The sequence below is a fragment of the Cebus imitator genome, unplaced genomic scaffold, assembly GCF_001604975.1.
Source record: "Cebus imitator isolate Cc_AM_T3 unplaced genomic scaffold, Cebus_imitator-1.0 Scaffold180, whole genome shotgun sequence".
Classification (NCBI taxonomy): domain Eukaryota; kingdom Metazoa; phylum Chordata; class Mammalia; order Primates; family Cebidae; genus Cebus; species Cebus imitator.
This window is the reverse complement of record NW_016107495.1, coordinates 615,316-638,656: the sequence shown is the minus strand read 5'-3', so window position 1 is coordinate 638,656 and position 23,341 is coordinate 615,316. Positions and strand designations below refer to the sequence as shown.

General features: G+C 44.5%; 1 protein-coding gene across 2 annotated transcripts in view; it reads right to left on the bottom strand.

Moving 5' to 3' along the window:
- The window catches only part of DPYSL5 (dihydropyrimidinase like 5), a 99,127-nt gene that overhangs the window by 31,405 nt on the left and 44,381 nt on the right, over nt 1-23,341 (bottom strand). For both annotated transcript variants that reach the window (XM_017545551.2, XM_037744615.1), the window contains exon 2: nt 19,901-20,165. In XM_017545551.2, the coding sequence (XP_017401040.1) occupies nt 19,901-20,161 (261 nt within the window). In that variant the 5' untranslated portion in view covers nt 20,162-20,165. The remainder of the gene's footprint in view (nt 1-19,900; nt 20,166-23,341) is intronic.

Here is a 23,341-nt window from a genome sequence, read left to right as displayed (position 1 = left end):
CTCCCGAAGTACAAGAGAAAAACAATAACCAGTTTGGTAGTTTCTCTATTGCTCACAGTAACCTCCTTCACCTTCAGCGTTCTGTTGGCTACTTATTGGCCCTCTGGAAAACTAGCTCTGAACATCACCATGGGATGTCAGCAACCCCCAAAAGAAGGGTCCAACTATTTCTTTCATCAAGTGAGATGTATGACACCTGGAACCATGCCTGGAATGCAGGGAACACCTTTCCCATCCTGAATCACAAGCCTACCATCCAGGGCCAGCTCCATGGGCATGTGGCCCATGCAGCTGCACAAGGCCCTTCACTTCCAGAAGGGCTAGAAGGGCTCTGCGCTTTTTCTTTTTTTGGAGACAGACTCTCGCTCTTTTGCCCAGGCTGGAGTGCAGTGGCATGAGCTCAGCTACTGCAATCTCCACCTCCTGAGTTCAAGCAATTCTTGTGCCTCAGCCTCCCCTGTAGCTGGGGACTACAGGCATGTGCCACCATGCTGGCTAATTTTTTTGTATTGTTAGTAGAGGCAGGATTTCATTATGTTGGTCAGGCTGGTCTCAAAGTCCTGACCTCAGGTGATCTGCCCACCTCGGCCTCTCAAAGTGCTGGGATTACAGGTGTGAGCCACCGTGTCTGGCTTGTTTTAATGTTCTGCTGTCACCACCTGAAAATTCTTAATAATTTTTAAAAAAGGAACCTGATATTTATTTTATTTTCCTTTTGCACTGGGCCCTGCAAATTGTGTGGCCAGTCCAGCCATTAGCTTATCACCTCCCCTGGCCTGATGTAGGGGGACCAGGCTATTAATGGCCTTACACTGGTCTTCATTGCCAACTCAGCTAATTCACACGGGTGGGGAGTTGCTGAGGACTCTTGACCCTTTCTCTGATGATCCCCTTCCAGGCAGCTTGCATGCTGACCACCACTCCATCCTCTTTGTACCAGCCCCCAACCCCACACCCAAGGCCAACACCTTCTATCAAATACTTCTCAAGAAAACAGCCTCTTCCAGGGCATCCAAGAGACACATGACTTATTCTCCCCATTCTCTCTCCCCTCTGGCTACATAGAGCCCTCAGGCCTTATCTTCACTGATACTTTGCAGCCTGTTGAGCTCACCCAGCTGACAGGTTTTCCCTAAATTGCACATTTGTAATTGATTGCACCCATAAACTTCCTTTTACTTTCCACTCCTACGTTCTGGGTCTATCGCCTTTACCACATCATCCAGGGCATGGTCCCACTTCCTGACCTTACTTTGCTCTCACTCTGAATGTTATCGTATCTAAAACTCACACTTCATTCTTTCAACTTTCTATAGAGAAAACAGATAACATTCAATCCACAATATATTTTGAGAAAAAAAAATTTCCATACTTAATCCACCTGCCACTTAAAGCACATTAATACTGTCATATCCTGACAAGAATCAGACATTCAGGCAGGCAGATCTAGGTTTAAATCCCAGCTCCATCACTTATTAGTTGTAAGATGTTCAGCAAGTTACTTAATCTGTTTGAGCTCCATTTCTCCATTTGTAAAACAGAGATAATACATGCCTCATGGAGTTATTATGAAAATTAAATGAGATATAGCATATAAAGCACCTAGCCCAGTGCCTGCACATAGTAAGAGCTCAATAAATATTCATCAGGAACAAGAAGCATAATTTGTAGGTAGCACTAATGTGCATACTACGTGTCCTCTATTACTTGTATCAGATGCTCCAGAAGAAGAAATGTGAGCAACTTAAGGATCTTAGAGTCTAACTGGTAAACAGAAAAGGAGAAAAGTTCAGTTTTAATAGAAATGACTTCAAAATACTGAAACTAGAAGGCAATAAGAGATAATGTTCCTCAATGCTAATGGGGAGTAGCGAGTGCAAAAGCAGCCCAGTGGAAGGAAAGGTCATGTTAGGATAGGAAGGCTGTGAGCAGTGGGCAGGCATGATTTGACGAGGCCAGGATGCTCCAGGGTAGGAAATGGTGTAGAAGAGTCAGGGGCACAGCTGGAAGACAGAGAACAGGCTGAGGTTTGGGCTGAGGCAGGTCTGATTAGGACCAACTATGGGGACTTTGGTTAACCTGATTCCATCAGGTGGGCAAAATGTGTCAACTTCTGTGGGAGGAGGTGGTGGTAATTAGGGAGTTTAGGGAGCGTGGGGTTTAGGAGCACATTTACAGAGAGGAATCGGGCCATACTCCTATCCCTGGATATGTCTATGGCCCAGGATGGGAGGCTGTTGGGGAGCTGGGATGCACCTGATCTCTGCTGTAAGCTACATGCAGCCACAGCAGGCTCTGGGGTGAGGAGGAATGTGAACTTCGGACTTGGCAACATACTCTGGCTGTAGCGTGCAAGCTCAAGGGCAGTGTTGGGATGAGGACGGACCTGATGGAGGCTGGGTTGGAAGAGACATATGTGATTCATGTTTCTTGGAAGAAGCAGCAAGCTTTGATGACAGATGAGGAGGTGAAAATAACAGGGGAGGTTTTGTGCCTGGGTGGCTGAAAAAATGGCATCAGGAGAGGGAAGATCAAACTTAGGGGAAAGGGAATTTTTAGACACATGGGAATAGAGCTGATTAAGGGACATTCACATGTTGATGAAAACTGCTAATAATTAACATCATCAAGCACTTCCCGTGCCGGTTTACTTCTCCCCCAAATAGAGGCCATTATTATCCTCATTGCACAGATGAGGAAACTGAGGGCTGATATTCTCATCTATTAGACTGGAGGGACCTTCTTCCCATTCATTCAGGGAAGGGGTGGATAAAGATGGAGGTGATCAGAGGAAATTGGGAGGAGACCTGAGGAAGCACAGGCCCTTTGTCCCAGACTTCTTAACAGAACAGGAAATAAAGCCAAAATCCCAGATGGAAGGTTTTGGGGGAAATCAGGAATGTTGGTCTGAGCCAAGATAAGGCTTAGGAAAACCATTTGGAAAATGCACTGCAGAGTCAACAAGACAGGCAGTAACAGGGTTTGGCTGAAGTTACCATGCTGTTGTAATGGGCCCACTCTGAACCAGGAGCTGGGGCAGAGAAAGCAGTCTGGAAGAGCTAAGGAGCTGGGAGCCCAGGGGTCAGGGATGGCTGACAAAGGGATCCAGGCAGAAGTCCAGCACAGCCACAAAATGGGAAGGGGTCCCAGGGCACACTGAGTTTGGTTTGGGGCTCAGAGTGACATTTGCATTATTCAGTTTGTTAGAAATGCAGTTGACTTCTCTGATGGTGCATGAGGCAGGGGCAATGGTGGGAGAAGCCTGAGCTCTGGAGCCTGACCTGGATTTGGGTTCTGGCTATATCCCTTAGCAGGCCCCTGGTCTTTAGCAAGTAGGCTTGGCTTTGGTGGATGGGGTACCATTCCTTGCAGGAGGTATCCCTGGAAGAGGAGTGGAGTTGTGTGGAAGACAAGGAGCGTGTTAGGTTGGGCTTTGGGGGCATCCATGGCACAATGCCCAGTAGGGAGGTACGCAGAGGTGGCTAGGCTGCAGCTCTAAAGTGGGAGTCATCAGTAACAGATTACTTAGCGGAAGACGATGGGTAAGAGAAAGAGACACTTTGGAACAGGACCCTGAGAGGCCATAGCATAGGACAGCATCAAGATGAAGACAATACCAGGAAGGAGACTGGAAAAGAACTGCAAAGAAGTAGGAGGAAGCCCAGGGGGTATGGGGTTGTGGAAGCCAAGCCAAGCCTCTTACCAAGGCACAGAAACTTCCTGGGCTCACTGGCTTCAAGAAGAGGTGAGCTTCCCTTAGAGGTTAAGATGCAGGCCCTCCCTGGAAGTCCTGAGTTCCTGCTCGCCGTAGGTGAGTAGCCCAGGGACCTTTCTTGTCTCGGGCAATGAACACATCTGTTCAGGAAGCCCTGATTTCAGTCTGCCCTGGCTCCTGCTCAACAGGTGGACAGATGCCAGGCACACTCCACACTGCCAGCAGCCACTGCTGAGAAGTGAGAGAAAGGTCTGTGATTTGGTGTGAAACTCCTGCTTCCCCTCCTCCCTTCAGCCTCATCAATAAAGAGCATCGCTAAGCTGTAGGGAGCGGCCAGGTCATGAACGGGTCAGGAGGCTGTGCAAGAGCCCCTGCCTCTCCCTCCCTTCTGTCACAAATTCCTAAGTACAAAGGGGAGCTGGCTCTAGGGCTGCTCTGACAGCGACTGGGAAGACTAGAGGACTCCCCCGGGGAAAGATGGTTCCGAGGTCTGCAATTTTCACCACTGGACGGTTTCAAAGCAGCAAGGGGGTGCTCCCGTATAGAAGGCTTTTAGTTGAAGCTAGAGCCAGAGAGAATCTACTGGAAGGCTGCAGACCAGCCCAAAGACCTGGCCCCTTTCCGCCTCCTGCATCAGTGCAGCGAGGTACTCTCCCAGCTAATCTTCACAGCCACTATGTGCAGCAGACATGGTCATCTTCTCAGTTTTTGAGAGACCAGCCAAGGCTGTGATCCAGGTATTTTTACTCTAAATCCCACACTCTTCTGTAATACTGAAAACCGGTCTGCTGCTGCCGAAATAGTAACTCGGCACAGAACCTCCCAGCCTGGGGCAATCCCACCCCAGCTTCAGGGTCTCCCAGAGGGTGTACTTAAAATAGAACACTGATTAGTTAGTATATATATCAGCTCTAACACTTTTTTTTTTTTTTCATTTTAGAACTAGAAATACATGAACACCCACTGGTGGGAGAAATGTAAAAGCATGCATGGTTTTTATGGTGAGACATGAGGCACATTTCCGTGCTTAAGACATTTCCTTTAAGCCCTGGAATGAATTGGGCGAATTCCCAGACATGGAGACTGGCGAGTCCCAGGGATATAGAAGCAGCCTGCTAGCTAAAGTGACATCACTCTCACTGAAGTCATCAGGCCACTGTGGCATTAGCTCCCGGGTTTAACACGCTTTCAGGAAAGAAATGAACATTTACTGACAGCCTACTATGTGCAGTGTTCTTCTTATTTATTATCTTATTTGATTCTCAAAAATGACTCTGTAATGGAAAGCAGAAACTCAAACAGGTATTTGTACAGAGCAGGTTCAGAGCATTCACAGCAGCCAAAAGGTGGACGCCACCCAAGTATCCATAGACAGATGAACGGAGAAGCAAAATGTGGTATCTACGTACAACTGAGTATTATTCAGCTTTGAAACGGAAGGGCATTCTGACATGGCTGCAACATGAACAAGTCTTGAGGACCTTATGCTAAGTGAAATAAGCCAGTCACAAGACAACAAATACAGTATGGTTCCACTTATATGAGGGACCTGGAGTAGTCAAAGTCAGAGACAGAAAATAAGATGGTGATTGCCAGGGACTAGGGGAGGGAGGAATGGGGAATCAGTGTTTAATGGAAACTTCTCATTCACTCAGCCTCATCAATAGAGAGCCAGTTGGGGAAGAAAACTGTCCATGTGTTGGAGGTGGACAGTAGTGATGGTCGCATAACAATGTGAATGTACTTCATGCCATAGAACTTAAAAATAGTTGAAATGGTAAATATTATGTTATATGTAGTTTACCACAATAAATAATTTTTTAAAATGCCTCCGTAGGGTAGGAATTACTCTTCTCATTTTATAGGTAAGAAAACTGGGCCTTGAGAAAATCACACAGCCAGACTCTAGAGCCCCCTGCTTTCTTTTACACAATACTGGAGTGGCCCTGGCCTGATGGAGGGGCTCCCCAGCTCCAAGATTCCTCAAAGGATGGAGAAAAACCCAAGTGAAATTGGACCTAACTGCAGCTTAGAAACAGAGGGGTAGGTGTGGCTTGGGCTTGAATTACAGGGCGAAAACTGAGAATTGTGCCAACATTTAAAATGATGAAATGAGGAGCTCCAGGCTTCTCTCTAATTCAGAATGATTATCTTCACTGCCGAGCATCCAATTTAAATTCATTGTGTTTAATACAAAGCCACAGTACGGAGCCGGCTGGCTCCCGACATGCAGTTTCCATGGAGACTGGAGAGGCTCCTCAGAGGAGCTGTGTGGCATAGGGAATGTGGCTGCCAGTTTCCGGAGAGCTGCTCTGAAACAGAGCCACACTGAGAGGCCCTTTGTCACCCACGTCCTTAGCAAAGCCCCTTCTAACCCCAAAAAAGGACGTTTATAGGCCACCAGGCCATGATGATGTTTATTAAACATCCAACCTACCCACGGATGCCAGAGAGCAGTAAGACATATGTAACTACGGTTTCTCCATCCCTCAGCTGCCTCAACGTGGCAAGACCCTCATTTTAGTCCCAAAGCCTAAGGGATGACAGGGTGACAGTGCCATAAAGCTGCTGAGAGGCCCCCCTGGAAACATGGTTTCCAGGAACAGGGGCTGTAAGTCAGTGGGCAGCAGAAAGGCCTTTCCTGCCCTGATTAGCTTAGCAAGTTATTTCACCTCTCTGGGACCCTGCTTTCCTCCTGCAAAGGAAGGATGATAAGATCTCCCTGAGGGGGCTTCAAAGATCAAAATAAGTGATGAATGGGTGTGGAAGTGCTGTGATGGGTGGGCCTGACGGCTCAGGTGCATTCTAATTGCAGAGAGGTTGGGGGATGGATGCCTAACCTCAGATCTTGTGAGAGCCATGTGCTGCCATGCACCAGCTCGGGGGTCTGGGGTCCCAGATCCCCTCAGGGGCTGAACACAACTCATTTTGAGCACTGTATTTTCACCTGGTGGGAAAAAGACACTCTTTGATGGCTGCTAAGTCTAGACATTAGAAAGTGGGAACCAAAGTGGTCTCCCAAACTTAAGTCCTGGGGTGTGTTTTGCTTGACAGCATGAGAATCAAGGCCCCAAACCAGAAAAGAGAAGCTGGAGCCCAGGCCTGAAGGTAACAAAGGATATCATAAAGAATGGAAACCTGACCGAAGGAAAGGGACGGGGGTGATGGCTCAGTGGCTAGATTCATTCCAGGAAAAGTTTAATCCCAATTTAGTCCTCTCAGGAGCGCCCAGCCTACCCGTCTTCTCCACCAACTCTAAATCTAAGGCAGAGGAAGCATGAGCTCTTCCCCCGATGTTGTTGTAACTTACTTTTAATTAGACATGGATTATAATGAAGACAATATATTTACATCAATATTTATAATCATGTCAGGTTTTTCCCTCCAAATAACTTGAGACAATTTTAAAGAAAATTCCTAACTTTTAGCAAACAGAAAGGGACCATGCTAAGGGCTGAGAATGTTTATCAAGTCCTTGGTTAATGCATTCATATCTCTATGTTTCTACTTTGCAGCCTGCGCTAAACGATTTGCTTCCAAGGATGTAGAATAGCCATACGACTTTGAAAAAGAATGGGGTTGGGAGACCTACACTGCCTGCTTTCAAAACTTACTGTAAAGTTATAATAATTAAGAGACTGTGGTATTGGTGTAAAAATAGATAAAGAGATCAAAAGAGAAGAGTCCAAAAATAGGCTGGCACACATATGGTCAATTGATCTTTGACAAGAGATAATCTTTTCAACAAATGGTGCTGGAACAATTGGATAGCCATTTGCAAAAAAAACTGAACATAGATGCTTACCACATACCATATATGAAAATTAACTTAAAATAGATCATAGACTGAACTGTAGAAGCTAAAATTAAAAACATCTAAAAGAAAACATAGGAGAAAATCTTAGAGACCTTGGATTCTGAAAAGATTTCTTGATTATAGCATAAAAAGCATGAAGTAGAACGAAACAGATAACTGGACTTCAAAATTAAAAACTACTGCTCTTCAAAAAACACTTAAGAAAATGAAAAAGTAAGTAACAGACTGTGAGAAAATTTTGCAAAACATATATCTAACAAATGACTTGTAATTAGACTATGTAAACAACTCTTGGGCAGGGCATGGTGGCTCACCCCTATAATCCCAGCACTTTGGGAGGTTGAGGTGGGTAGATCACCTGAGGTCAGTAGTTCAAGACCAGCCAGCCCAACATGGCCAAACCCTGTCTCTACTAAAAAAATACAAAAAACTATCTGGGTGTGGTGGTGGGTGCCTGTAATCCCAGCTACTTGGGGGGCTGAGGCAGGAGAATTGCTTGAACCCAGGAGGTGGAAGTTGCAGTGAGCCAAGATAGTGTCACTGCACTCCAGCCTGGGAGACAGAGAGAGACTCCATCTCAAACAAACAAACAAAAAATAAAACAACTCTTACAATCAGATTTTTAAAAGGCCAACGACTCAATTAAAACATGGGTAAAATGTGTGAGCAGACAATTCACCAAAAACATATAGAAGATATATAAGCACATGTAAAGATATTCAACACTAGTGACTAAGGAAATGCAGATTGAAGCTACACTGAGATACCACTACACACCTATTAGAATGGCTAAAATTGAAACGACTGGCCACAACAAGTGGTAGAAATGATGGAGTGACTACTGATGGGAAAAAAAAATTGTTACAACCACTCTGGAAACCAGTTTGGCAATTTCTTAAAAAGCTAAATGTAGACCTACCATACGACAGACAAATTCCACTTCTAGTTAATTACTCAAGGGAAATAAAAGCCTATGGCCACACAAATACGTGTATATGAATGTTCATGGTAGCTTTATCTGTAACAGCCAAAAAATTAATAATACCGAGGGAAAGAAATCAGACAAAAAAAAAGGAATGCATATTGCATTATTCCATTTATATAGAAGTGGTAGAAAATGCAAATTAATCTATAGTGATAGAAAACAGTGGTAACTTGGGGTGAGGGTGGGTTAAATTACAGGAACACAGAGAAACTTTCAGGAATGATGGATATGTTTATTATATTGTGATGGTTTCATGATGTATGAAATGTACCAAACTTTAAAATATGCAGCTTGTCATACATTAATTATACCTTGATTAAGTTGCTTTTTTAAAAAAGGTGGCTTCTCAGGTTACCTAATCATGATCTTCTTCTTTCTATACATACTCTTCCCAAGAGTAGAGATCACTAACATTTACCAACTTATTTTTCTTTTTTTAGACAGGGTCTTGCTCTGTCACTGGAGTGCAATGGCATGATCATAGCTCAGCCTCAAACTCCTGAGCTCAAGTGATCCTCCTGCTTCAGCCTCCCTAGTAGCTAGGACTACAGGCACACACCAATCATGCTCAGCTAATTTTTGTATTTTTTGTAGAGATGGGGGTCTCACTATGTTGCCCAGGCTGGTCTTAAACTCCTGGCCTCAAGTGATCCTCTTGCCTTGGCCTCCCAAAGCTTTGGGATTGCAGGTGTGAGCCACCAAGCCCCACCTTGTTAAATTTTATTTTAAAATATTAATTGAGAATACTGTGGATAGTTTAAGTCTAAACAGGAAAATTATTTATGGAGTAGGGGTAGGATTTATTAATCTCTAATGGTACTTCCAGCTCTATAATTGTGTGTGTGAGAGTGAACGTGAATGTAAGACGGTATGTGTGACGTCTGTGCAGTTATGACTGAGAAATCATGGTCAGTAAGAAGGTTCTTAAAATAGTAGACCCACAGTTTTATATTCATTTAGTCACTAATTAAAGATCCTTACAGGGCTTCCGTTTTAGTTAACAAGAAATAAAAAAGCATTAGAAGCAGAGAAAAACGTGGCTGGCTGCAGTGATAATCTCGGGGAACAATGAGACTGAAAGTAACCAGGGGAAATGATACAGCACCTACGCACATTTCCACCTGTAAATGAACTACTCCAAGATATGTCCCTAATTTTCAACATAGGAATATGACAACTTCAAAGGTGACCTCCGTGAGGTTTGGGAGAACAGATATTTCCAACTGAGAAAAGGCCATATTCAAATATTTTTTGAAATATTAAAAAAGACATAATCTTAATTTAAGAAAAGAAAAAGAGGAAGAAAAAAGGAAGAAAAATGTCATTCATGTGTAATATATATCACCTAAGTGTACATACAGTATATATTTTTCTTCTTCCTTTTTTTCCTTTTGTAAACCCCAGCAGACGAGGGCACAAAGCAAAGCTTCTTCTACTAAACATGAAAGATTTCCAGGACACTTGGGCTCAATCAAAGAGGGTGTATTCATTTTATTCTGAATCAAAGGTTTTAAAAATGCAATAATCTGCATTGATAAATTCTTTGAAAACATTGTTCTAGAAGTTGAGGAGGTGCTTGGTCACCATAGGAAGTTTTTTTCCTAATACTAGAGATGCAAATTTATGAGAAATGGTAGATCTCCTCACTCACATTCTAAGAAGGATCAACCTGGCCTACATTTTGGCCTGCCAATTAATGTACACGTAGAATGAAAGTTGCCAGCAAGGTTTTGTTAAGCAAGTAGCTGGTCTGAAGCAGGACATCTTTAAATAGCTCCTGATACCTGCAGAGTTTATTACTGGCTATTTCTGCCTTTAAGAGAAAGAGAAGAGAGAAAATTAATGAGAATTTATCACTATTACTATCAGGCTCCATTCGAAATCTAAAACACACACAGAAATTCTAACGGTAGGAATGAAATCAAATTCTTTTAGCTTCTATTTGATGCTTAACTGTTCAATATGTATGCTCCTGAGGAAACTGTAGTACACATGGATTTTTAAGGCGTCTGACTTTGATCAACATGATCTATTTATTTATTTAACAAACACTCACATAATGCTTAATAAGCACCAAGTTCTTTATAAATAATAACTCAATTAGGACTTATAAAAAACCATTATAATCTCCATTTTCCAGATAAGAAAATGGAGGGACAGAGAGATTAACTTGCCCACATTACACAGCAAGTGAATGTGGAGCTGAAATTCAAACTCCAGCATTCACAGCCCCAGTCTGTGCTGATAACTCCCACTCCATGCTCACATCCATTTCTTGGATGTTGATGACACTGTTAGGGCTATGTGGGTTCTACAGCAACAAGTTCAATAGTCGTCTCTGCTCTTCAAAGGGTCTTCAATCTTGCTGAGAAACAAATTTAACACAGGAAACAATCTGAAAGCCTCAAGATGACAAGTTATTTCTGCTGGTGAGAAGAAAGTGACGTCCTGTAGCTAGGTTAGCTGGAGGAGGAATACAAGGAGAGGGTGTTCGCCTTGACGGAGGGGTTCTGTGCAGGGGTGGAGAGGGACGGCAACAGGCAGCATGGGATGTCCATGGGGGCATCTTCCTGATGGATGGGTGCATGTGAGGAGCAGCTGGCCATGAGGGGTCGAAGGGAGGGCAAAGGGTCGATGGGAGGGCAAGGTCAGATCAGGGGTTGCCCAGGGGAAGATCCACACATCCAAACTTGATGTCTTAGACAACAGGGAGCCATTGCAGGGACAGGGCATGAGGCATAGAGAGAGCTGTGAGTTGAAGCGGGGACAAGGTGATTTTTGATTTTAAAAATGTTAAATGTGGGCCAGGCGCAATGGCTCACGCCTGTAATTCCAGCACTTTGGGAGGCTGAGGCTGGTGGGTCACCCAAGGTCAGGAGTTCGAGATCAGCCTGACCAATATGGCAAAACCCCATCTCTACTAAAAATACAAAAATTAGCTAGGTGTGGTGGTGGGCACCTGTATTCCCAGCTACTTGGGAGGCTGAGACAGGAGAATTGCTTGAACCCAGAAGGTGGAGGTTGCAGTGAGCTGAGATCGCACCACTGCACTCCAGCCTGGGTGACAGAGCAAGACTCTATTTCATAAATAAATAAATAAAATTAAAATGTAAATGTGGAGTCTTAAAAAGGTTTAAGTAGGCCAAGCATGATGGCTGATGCCTGTAATCCTAGCACTTTGGGAGGCCGAGCCTGGAGGATCTCTTGAAGCCAAGAGTTCAAGACCAGCCTGGGCAATATAGCAAGATCCTGTCTCTACAAAAAATGAAAACAAAAAACTTAGCTGGGCATGGTGGCATATTCCTGTAGTTCCAGCTATGTGGGAGTACTGCTTGAACCCAGCTGGTTGATGCTGCAATGAGCTATGATCATGCCACTACACTCCAGCCTGGGTGACAGAGCCCGACCTTATCTCTAAAATGAATAAGTAAATAATGACTTAAGTAGTTTAAGCAAAATTGGTGGCATGGAGATGTACTAGGGCAAAACGTCTATAGGATAGCTATGTTTCTTGCACGTGACGCCCTGGGGTAGGCAGAATTCTCCCAGTGATCCACACCCCTGTATAATTGCCTCTCACTGAGTGTGGGACAGATTTTGTGAATAAAATGGGAAAAAGTACCCATGACTAGGTTATATTCTATGGCACAGCTGACTTTGCAAAAAAGGAGATTATCCTCAGTGGTTCTGGGCTAATCAAGTGAGCTCGTAAAAGGTATGGGTTTCTTTCTGGTGAAAGAGATTCTGGTCGGAGATTTTAAACAGGAAAGAGACTTGAGGTAAGTCTGTTGCTGGCTTTGAAGATGGAAGGGGAAAGTGGCAAGATGTGCTGGCAGCCTCCAGGCGCTGAGAACTGCCCCAGGCTTAGAGCCAGCAAGGAAACAGGGAACTCAGTCCTTGAGCTCCAAGAAATGGAATTCTGCCACAACTACACGAGCTTGGCAGAGAACCCTGGACTCAAGATGAGAATGCAGACCAACTAACACCTGGATGGCGGCTTGCAAGGCTGTTAGCTGAGGATTTAGTTGTGCTGTGCTGAGACTTTTACCTGCAGAACTGGGAGTTAATAAATGGGTGTTTTAAGTTGCTGAGCTTGAGGCAATTAGTTACACAGCAGAAAACTAATATATCCCCTACAAGCAGACTAGATATAGATGGAGGGGGCAGAAGGGATGTCCTCCAGATGGCAGGAGAGGGGAAGTCACTGCATGAAGACTTCATAGGGCTTTTTAGAGCCTGTAGGTGAGTCACAGAAGAAAGTGGAGAGAGGAACCCAGCTATGCTAATCCCAAACCCCACAGCTAGGCGAGGTGGTGGTGGGGCAACAGGAAGAACAGGCAAGGAAAATGAGCTGGGAGGTGAGGGCCGATTCCCAGAGAAGGCTTGCCAGGGTGTCTACTGGCCAAGCCCAGGGACACAGGTAGCACGGGCACTTGGTGCACAGTAGAACAATTTCATCGTGAAGCCAAAGCCAGTTCTCAAGGAACTGGAAGAAAAGGGCCTGGGGTAGAAGCAGATAGTCCCAGGATGGGGCTAACATTTATTTTATGTGTATTCTGTGTCAGGCACTGTGAAGTATTTGTTATGCATCATCTCATCTAATCCTTACAACTACCATTTATACATAGTAAAAACTGTTCAGCTCTAAAGCACTGACATCAGTTATTCCTGCAGGGAGGAGTGGCATTTCATAAAGCTACTGTCTTGGGCAGGCAGAGAGCTCACTCAGCTGCCTGCCTGATGTGTGTCCATTCTGAGACACTCTCATCTGGTCCAAGGAAATTTGGGGCCATAGAGTAGCAAGAGAAATATCTGCATGCAGCCAACCAAGAGGTCACAGGCTGAAAGCAGTAAGTGTTCAGCCGTGAGGTCTCAGGAGGTCCCGAATGGGGTGGTGAAAGGCTGAGAAACCTGCCTTCTGGTCCAACTGGCCCTGGGACTTGGGCTACTCATGCACCCTCAAACTCCTGTTCTTGTTTTTGTTTTGAGACAGGGCCAACCTCTGTCACCAGGCTGGAGTGCAGTGGAGCAATCAGCTCACTGCAGCCTCGACTTTCCTGGGCTCAGGCGATCCTCCCCACTCAGCCTCCTGAGTAGCTGGGACTACAAGTCTATACCTTCATGCCCGGCTAATTTTTGCAGAGATGGGGTTTTGCCATGTTTCCCAGGCTGTTCTCAAACTCCTGGGCTCAAGTAATCCTCCCTGCTTGGCCTCCCAAAGTGCTAGGATTATAGGCATAAGTCACAACACCTGGCAGGTTCATGCATTCTCTCTGGGTCTCCTATCAATGGGTAGGTGGGACTAGATGATTTCTAAGGTGCCACCCAGCTTCTTACAGGGATGGAGAGATATGTGAACTTGAGAACATCAATTAATAAGCAAGACCATATGAGTCTGGATCCGCATGAGCAGGAAGTGTCATCGCAGAGCTTAAAGATGGGAACGAAATTCTGGTCAGCATTTAACAGAAACAGGATACTGGAGTTGAAGAAATGGAAGAAAGGAAGCGAGCAGCATTTATAGGCTTCATTCCACAAGAGCATATTTTGAAGACAAAAGTAGCAAAAGCAACCTGCCAAGTGGACAAATGGGATCCTTCGTAAGGAAGCTAGCAGGGCTGGGCACCAGTGGGAATTCATTTATGTCCTAGTGGGGCATACCCTCAGGGCCCTACCAGATGGAGTCCAGTCCTCTGCAGTGAAAGGGCAGGGAGGGGCAGAATCCTTCTTGGGGGTGGGGGGTGGCGGGCCACCCTAACCTGTGCTACTGGCTGTTCCCTAGGCTGGTCCCATGCTGCACAAGCACTCTTGGTTAGGATTTGGCTTCCCCCACAGGTTGCCTGTAAGATTCCTCGATGCTAATTCTGAGTTGGTGGGAAGCTGTCTTTGGGACTGGATAGCCTCTGGCACAGACAAGAGGGAGTCTCTGGACCCTCAGAGAAGAGGGCCAGCCCCAAGTGGACTTCTGTTTGATGGCATCTTTGCCACAGCCAACTTCTCTCTTACTGATGATTGCCATAGGTACAGACAAGAGGGCAGAACACCAGGCTAGGGAGCTTAACAAGCACAGAAGCTCTGGGCCCTGGGCTGCGGTGTGGGAGCTCAACCAGCGGGCATTGCAATGTAAATAGAAAGAGACAAGCAAATAAGAAAGACCAGCAAGGTCAAAACAGGACAGGCCTTGGTGGCTCACGCCTGTAATCCCAACACTTTGGGAGGCCGAGGTGGGTGAATCACAAGGTCAGGAGTTCGAGACCAGCCTGGCCAATATGGTGAAACCCTGTTTCTACTAAAAACACAAAAATTAGTCTGGCGTGGTGGCGCGCGCCTGTAATCCCAGCTACTCAGGAGGCTGAGGCAGGAGAAACACTTGAACCTGTAAGGCAGAGGTTGCAGTGAACCAAGATCATGCCACTCACCGCAGCCTAGGCGACAGAGCAGGACTCCATCTCAAACACACACACACACACACACACACACACACACACACACACACACACGACAGGCCCAAGCTTCCCCAAGGCAGACCCAGGGGATTTGGATGTCAGCCCTTGCTCACAAGTGAGGGTCAGACGGGCAATAGGAGTATATAGCCTGTGTCACTCAGAACCCCTCAAAGTTCCTCATAATCACCAGGGATGATGGGGAGGACACAGACCTAGGGGCATTGAGTTAACTGGTCTGGGCTGGAGACTGGACACTGGATCTTTCAAAAATTTCCCAAGTGGTTCTATTATAGGAAAGGGGTCCCTATCCAGACCCCAAGAGAGGGTTTTTGGATTTTGTGCAAGAAAGAATTCAGGGCAAGTTTACAGTGCAAAGCAGAAGCAAGTTTATTATGAAAGAAGAATAATATTTAGGAGGTTGAGGCAGGGGGATCACAGGTCAGGAGTTCAAGACCAGTCTGGCCAACATAGTGAAACTCCGTCTCTACTAAAAATACAAAAAAAATTAGCCAGGTGTGGTGGTGTGCGCCTGTCATCCCAGCTACTTGGGAGGCTGAGGTGGGAGAATCCTGTGAACCCGGGAGGTGGAGGTTGCAGTGAGCCGAGATTGCGCCTTTGCACTCCAGCCTGGGTGACAGTGCAAGACTCCATCCCAAAAAAAAAAAAAAAAGAAAGTAAAGGAATAAAAGAATGGCTACTCCATAGACAGAGCAGCCCCAGGGCCCATTTTTATGGTCATTTCTTGATGATATGCTAAACAAGAAGTGGATTATTCATGCCTCCCTTTTTCAGACCATCTAGGGTAACTTCCTGATGTTGCCATGGCATTTATTAACTGTCATGGCGCTGGTGGAAGCGTAGCAGTGAGGACGACCAGAGGTCACTTTTGTGGTCATCTTGGTTTCGGTGGGACCTGGCCAGCTTCTTTACTGCAAGCTATTTTATCAGCACAGTCTTTATGACTTGTATCTTGTGCCGACCTCCTACCTCATCTTATGACTTAGAATGCCTTAACAGTCTGGGAATGCAGCCTAGTAGGTCTTAGTCTCATTTTACCCAGCCCCTATTTAAGATGGAGCTGCTCTGGTTTACATGCCTGACAGTTCTAATGTAATTTGCTTCCAAAGGGTGAAAATCACCGGCCTACACAGCGGTTCTTAAAATATTTTTGGAGGAGAGGGAGGCAGAAAAGATACATAGGAAGCTTGTTCAGTTGCACATGTCTGCCCTCTCTATCAATATCTTAGTGAGGGGCTGATACCAGTATTTATTTTTATTTCTCTCTTTATTTTGCCACATACCTGGTTTGCTTGTGAATGCCCATAGCTTTAAAAACCTGATTCTGATGATTTTCACCTGGCCCTAGAGAGACATTGGTGGGTGGAGCTCAAGAGCCTGTAAGAACATTCTTTACTCTGCAATACTTAGATACGTATGAAAGAGACTAAGTGCAACATCTGCTTAAGCAGAATAATAATATGAGACCCCTCAACCAGACTAAATTTCTGGTCCTTCGTGAACACAGTTGGTGTCATTGGCTCTTCCTCCTCACTCCCTCTCCCCCTGCCACCCCATTTCAATAAGGAGGATAACCTCCTTATTGGAATGGGGTCTGTATTGTTAGCGAGCAGGTGGTCCTGGAACCTTCTGGAAACCCTGGTTCTGGGCCTGGGGAGGGCGGGGCCTACAGGTGGTAGGGTGTGGGGGTTGTGGTGCCTGGGACAGGGAGGAGGGTCAAGTGACCAGGCTGTGAGCAGAGGAGCCAGGCAGAGCCTGCCACAGCCTCTTTCAAAGGCGGGGGCCAGTGAGGCGTGGGCTGAAGAAGTGCTGGAGAGAAATCCCTGGAGACCAAGTACAATGGAGGCCCAGATGTTCTCAGAAAGGCCAGGCTTTCAACTGTTTTGTTTTTCTAGTCCTGCCTGCTGCTGCTGCCAAATCAACAAGCAAGGGAGTGGAGGGGGGGTGGTTTGCAGGGTTCAGGGCACTGTGATCTGTCTGACAAGAACAAAAAGATGCAACTTGATCTCTCCTTCTTTCTTGGCTAATCGCTCGGGTGAGATTTTCCTTGGGATTACTGTTCTATTATAAACCCAGATGCTTAAAGTGAATCAACCTTTCTTAGAGCATACTAAGTAGGTCAGCAGCGTCCATCATGGTGCCCAGCCTCTGCATGGTGCCACAGGCGGTGTGGATAATTAAATCCACCCATCTCCATCAGCATTTCAGTAGGAGAGCATTTTCTCTCCCCAGGAGATTTTCAGGAACAAGAGAAAGTAGGAAGTCACACCATTTGGCTGCAGGAGCCACAACGTAAAGGAGAAATCCTGGTGTGGAGTGGAGGGGTCAGGGGCAGGAACTTCAGGACCCTGGCCAGGATCTACTAATGGAGTCCAGGTAGAAACAGGCCACCACAACAGAGGCTTCATGTGAGGGCTGGGGCACAGGGACAGTTATGATCGTGCTTAGGGCATGGATATAACAAAGTATCAGTTTAAGTGACACCAGCTGCCAAGGTGGCTTGGAGTTAGGTGTCTTAAATTCCCTACAACTAGGGCCTGACATGGACTGGGGCTCCTGAGGCAGCGTAAACCTGCAGAAATGGGAGATCTGGGGCCTTTCATCACACAGGAGCCTTTAGATGTTTTCTGGAGGCAGCTGCTTTTGTGGATGAGAAGCAGAAAAGATCAAGAGTTGCCCACCACCTTGCGTAAAGACGTGTACAGAGCTCTTCATCAGCTGTAAAAAGCTGATGGCTCTCAGGGGAAAAGCAGTCACTCTTGTCTAATGAGGCCCCAGCAGATGACAATGTGAAAAATGAGACAAAGGAGGCCAGTCTGACCTCTGCGAGGCTAGTAGATAGCATAGTGACAGTGTGGCACCTGACCCTGCCCTAAAGGACTCCCCAGAACACGGACAGTAACTAGGAAGGTGCATTTTTAGTGCAAGGCCTGAGTATACCACAGAATGGACTCCAGCATGGACTAGTGATGTCAATGTTAAAAACTGTGGCCTCTCTTACACTACTGCTGGGAGCATAAATTGTTACAACCAGTCTGGAAAACTATTTGGCATTACCTATTAAAGCTGAACATACGTGTACCCTATGGACTCTGCAATTCCATTCCTAGGAGTATATGCCCAACAAAATGTATACAGGCATGTTTGCTGAAGACATGTACAAGAACATGTTCACAGTGACAATGTTTGTAATAGCCTCGAACAAGCAGTGACCCAAATGCCCACTGACAGATAGTTGCTATGTGGTATATTATGCAGTGGAATAGTATTAAGCAATGAAAATGAATGAATTTATGAATTTTTGAGCAAAAGAAGCCAATACAAAGGTACATACTGCTTCATTTCATCTACATAGACAGGCAAAACCAAGCTGTGATAAATGTATCAAAAGCATTGACTCACACACTTTAAATATGTGAATTGTATGACATGTGAATTATATCTCAATGAAGCTGTTATTTTAAAAAGTCCATTAGAAGTCAGGATAGTGGTTATCCCTGGCAGGGACCTGTGACTGGGGGAGCTTCTGGGTGCTGGTAAAATTTGGTGTCTTGACTTGGGAGCTGGTTACAAGTGTATTCAACTGTGGCAATTCTGTGTACTTAAAATTTCTGTACTTCTCTGTATATATGCTATACTTCAGTGAAAAATGACAACAATAACCACAGGCCTGGCCCCCCTGGCCCGGTGCATGAGGATGGTGAGCTGGATATGTCACTCACTTCAGAAAGGTCCCGACTGTCACCAGGCAACCTGCAAGAGGACCCTGAGTTTATGAGGATAGGGCTCCCCATTTCATAATCAAAACATCATTTGCAGGGTCTGGGGGAATTCTCAGAAGCAGGGAGGGTCTACCTACCACCTCTCTTCCCTGGGCTTGGCTAGAGTGAGCAGGTGTAGCCCTGATGCCAGAGGGTTAGACCAGGGAGCATCCTTGCCTCAGCACAGCTGGGCAATGGCTATTGTGACTCCACATAGCCCAGCCTTCCCAGGGTCTGGTCTGCAGCCCCTAGACTGGGAAGGGGGCATGTACTCAAGGAGACCTTAAGGGCCATCTGCCTGAGGTGGGGATGGCCCATCAAGCTGTGTCCCCAGGCCTGGGCTCTGCCTGCACACTTACAGGACAGCTACTCTAGTTCCAGGTCAGTCCAGGCTCTGGGAAAGCAGAGGAAAATGGGCAGGCCCGGCCCTCAAGGAGCCCACAGTTTGATGTCCACAGAGAGGCCAGTATGAGATAGAAAATCACAAGGAAGAGGGATGACAGCAATGACAGAGGTTTCTGGAGCACAAGGAAGGGTAAAAAAGCCCATTCATGGCTCTTTTTGCAGAATGTAGTCTGCTCCTAGTTTTTCTTCCAAATTTTTGTTTTGTCATTTAGGAACTTACAGTAGCTCAGGTCCGGCTCAGTAACTGTTAAATATTGTCCAGGGTAACTCACTCTGAAAAGAGAACCCACCACCAGCAATTTTCCAGGTGTTTTTTTTTCCAGTTGTTTTTTTAAAATAACAAACAAGCTAGGAGAGGTAATAGAAGCTGTCTCATCATCTAGAAGAGGCATATTTGTCTTTCAGTCTTTGGGGATTTAATTCAGTTTATCATACATAAAGAAGTCCATCAGACCAACCCACTTCCCAACACAATAACAACCACCAGCTTATTCTCTTCTTTCTCTAGCTTTGTATTACATGACATAAAAATATAAAAATAAAATTGTTTCTCAGCCTGGGTACTTGGGTAAATGATATGATTAGCAAAACAGGCCTATGTGCCTTCTTTTCTGTAATTATGGAAATCTGCACCCTTCTTCTGCCAGCAATATCCTGGGAGCACCTGGTTCTCATAAGTCTAGTCTGAAGCAACCCCAGAAGCAGAATGAAAGAGCCAGAGAGGAAGCCACCTTTGGTAAACAGGAGCATTACCTTGGTCCCATGGTAGAAGTCATCCACGCATGTGGCATTCATGAAGGTCTGGTGGAAGTGGGTGCTGGTGTCAATGCCACCAGGGATCACCAGTTTTCCTGTGGCATCAATCACCTTGGCCCCGCCAGGGATCATGAGCTCGCGGCCCACCTGCTGGATGATGCCATTCTCAATGTAGACGTCAGCCTCGTGGGTGCAGTCATCATTTACTACCTTGCCTCCCTTGATGAGGATCCTCACGCTGGCTGAGTTGGCAAGCATGTTCCTATAAAAAGGTGAGCATGGTCAAGGTCAAAGTCCTTTCTCACTGTTTCCAGGGCCCCCATCCCTCCTATTGGAGCCCAAACTCCATGGTCAGGGTAAGTGAGCAGAGAAGAGGATGTTTCCCCTACAGCCAGCAGGAGTCACAAGCCTCCCACTGGCTTCCCAGAGGGACTTATTAGGAATCAGGACACAGTGGCAGTAAGGGAGAAGCTGGGGCCTACAGAAACATCATTTTTTACTTTCGCAAAAGGCTGTGAGTTCCAAAGCATTTTCATATCTACAATCTCATTTTATCCTCAAAACAACCCAAGGAGTCACACTTTACAGATGAGAAAGCTGAGATTGGTAAGGAATTTATGGCTATCAAGCAGCCAAGTCGAACCCGCATGTCTTATACAACCAATGTCTCCCTTACACTGCATGGTATCCTGAAAACACCAGCACCTCCAGGGGTGTGTCTCAGAGCTGAACTCTCCAAACCTCACAGCTGTTTAATTCATGACATTCCTCAGATGGATTCTACTTCCTTCACGCTTCTATGTTGGCTTCAAGAAGTCCACAACCAACACTTAGTTCCACAGCTAGTTACACATTAAACTCACCTGGGTAGCTTTTGACAACTACCTATGCCCAAGCCCCACCCCCAGAGGTTCAGGTTTATTTGGGCCAGATTGTGTCCCCAGCAATAACAGTTTTTAAAAACTGGAGAACTCTTCCAAACATTTAAAGAAGAATTAATACCGATCTCATCCAGAAAACGGAAGAGAAGGAAACCCTTCCAAATTCATTTTATGAAGCCAATATTGGCCTGATACCAAAAACCAAAGACACTACAAAAAGAAAACTACAGAGCAATATCTCTCATTAATATAGATATTAAAAAATTTTAACAAAATATTTGCAAATAGAATTCAGCAACACATAAAAAGAATTTGACACCACATAAATGGGATTTATTCAAAAAATGCAAGGCTGGTTCAATATTTGAAAAACAATCAATGCAATCCACCATCTTAATAAGCTAAGGAAGAAAAATCACAAAATCTTATCAACTGATGCAGAAAAAGCATTTGACAAAATTCAACACCCATTCATGATAAAAACTCTCAGAAAAGTAGGGAGCGAGGGTAGCTTCCTCAACTTGATAAAGAACATCTACAAAAAACCTACAGCTAACATTGGATTTAATGGCGAATGGCTAAATACTTCCCCTTACAATTCAGAATGAGGCAAGGATGTCTACTTTTGCCACTGCTAGTCAACATAGGTTATTCTAGCCAGCACTATAAGAAAACAAAATGAAAAAAAATGGCATATAGATTGAAAAGGAAAAAACAAAACTGTCCCTAGTTGCAGATGACATGATGATCCACATAAAAAAAATCCCAAGGAATCTACCAAAAAAAATCTCCTAGAACAAATAAATCAGTTTAGCAAGGTCACAAGTTAAAAGATCAATATACAAAAGCCCACTTTTTTCTATACACTAGCAATGAGCACATGGACACTCAGAAAAAGTGAAACAGACATAAATCTAAGAAAACATGTATAGGCACAGACGGCAAAAGCAAAGATAGACAAACGTGATCGCATCAAACTAAAAAGTTTCTATACAACAAAGGAAACAATCAACAGTAAAGAGAAAACCTACAGAATGAGAGAAAATATTTGTTAACTATACATCTGACAAGAGGCTAATATCCAAAATAAATAATTGAAAGACCCCAACAGGAAGAAAACAACTCAATTTAAAAATGGGCAAAAAAACCTGAATAGACATTTCTCAGAAGACATACAAATGGCCAATAGATTTATCAAAAAATGTTCAATATCACTAATCAGCAGAGAAGTACAAGTCAAAACCACAATGAGATCATCACTCATACCTGTCAGAATGACTATTTTCAAAAAGATGAAAGATAGCAAGTGTTGGCAAGGATGTGGAGAAAAGGGAACCCTTGTATACTGTTGGTGGAAATGTAAATTAGTACATTATGGAAATCAGTATAGAGATTCCTTAAAAGCTTAAAAATAGAACTACCATATGATCCAGCAATCCCACTACTGGGTATATATCCAAGGGAAATGAAATCAGTATGTCAAAGAGATGTCTGCATTTCCTTGTTTACTGCAGTATTATTCACAATAGCCAATATATGGAATCAACCTAAGTGTCCACCAAAGGATGAATGGATGAAAAAAATGTATATATACACAACAGAATACTGCTCGGCCATAAAAAAGGGGGAAGCCCTGTCGTGTGTAACAACTTGGATAAATCTGGAGAACATTAGGTTAAGTAAAATAAGCCAGGCACAGAAAGACAAATACCACATGCTCTCACTCCTAGCTGGAATAAAAAAAAAGTTGATCCATAGAAGTAGAGAACAGAATGATGGTTACCAGTGCCTGGAGTGATTGGAATAGAAGGGAGTTGGGGAAATGTTGGTCAAAGGATACAAAATTTCAGTTAGATAAGTTCAAGAGATCTATTATACAACATGGTGACTATAGTTAGTAATAACATTGTATTCTTGAAAAATGCTTTGACTGTGGATATCAAGTGTTCTAACCTCTCATTATATGAGGTAATGCATATGTTAATTAACTGGAGTTAGTCATTCCACAATGCATATGTGCTTTAAAACATCATCTTGTACACAACAAATACATACAACTTTATCTGTCAATATAAAAAAAGAAAAAAACACATATAGGACTTGTTTGCTGCAAACTACAAAATGCCAATGAAAGAAATCAAAGACAATCTAAGTGGAGAAACATATCATGTTCATGGATTGGAAGACTCAACATAGTCTCAATTCTCCCCAAATTGACATACATGTTTAATGCAATTCCTGTTAAAATCCCAGCAAAAATATATTATATGTTATTTTCAAAATGTATGTGGATTGGCAAAGGAACAAGAACAGCTAAAGCAACTTTCACAAAGAATAAAGTCAGAGGAATCAGTCTACTTGATTCCAAGACTTATTACATAGCTATAGTAATCAAGACTGCGTGATCTTGACAGCTATGGTCAACTGATTTTTGACAAAGATGCAAAAGCAATTCAATGAGAAGAAGACAGTCTTTTCAATAAATAATGTTGGATATCCACAGGCCCAAAACCCAGCCTCAATTTAAACCTAAAATCTTACGTAAAAATTAACTCAA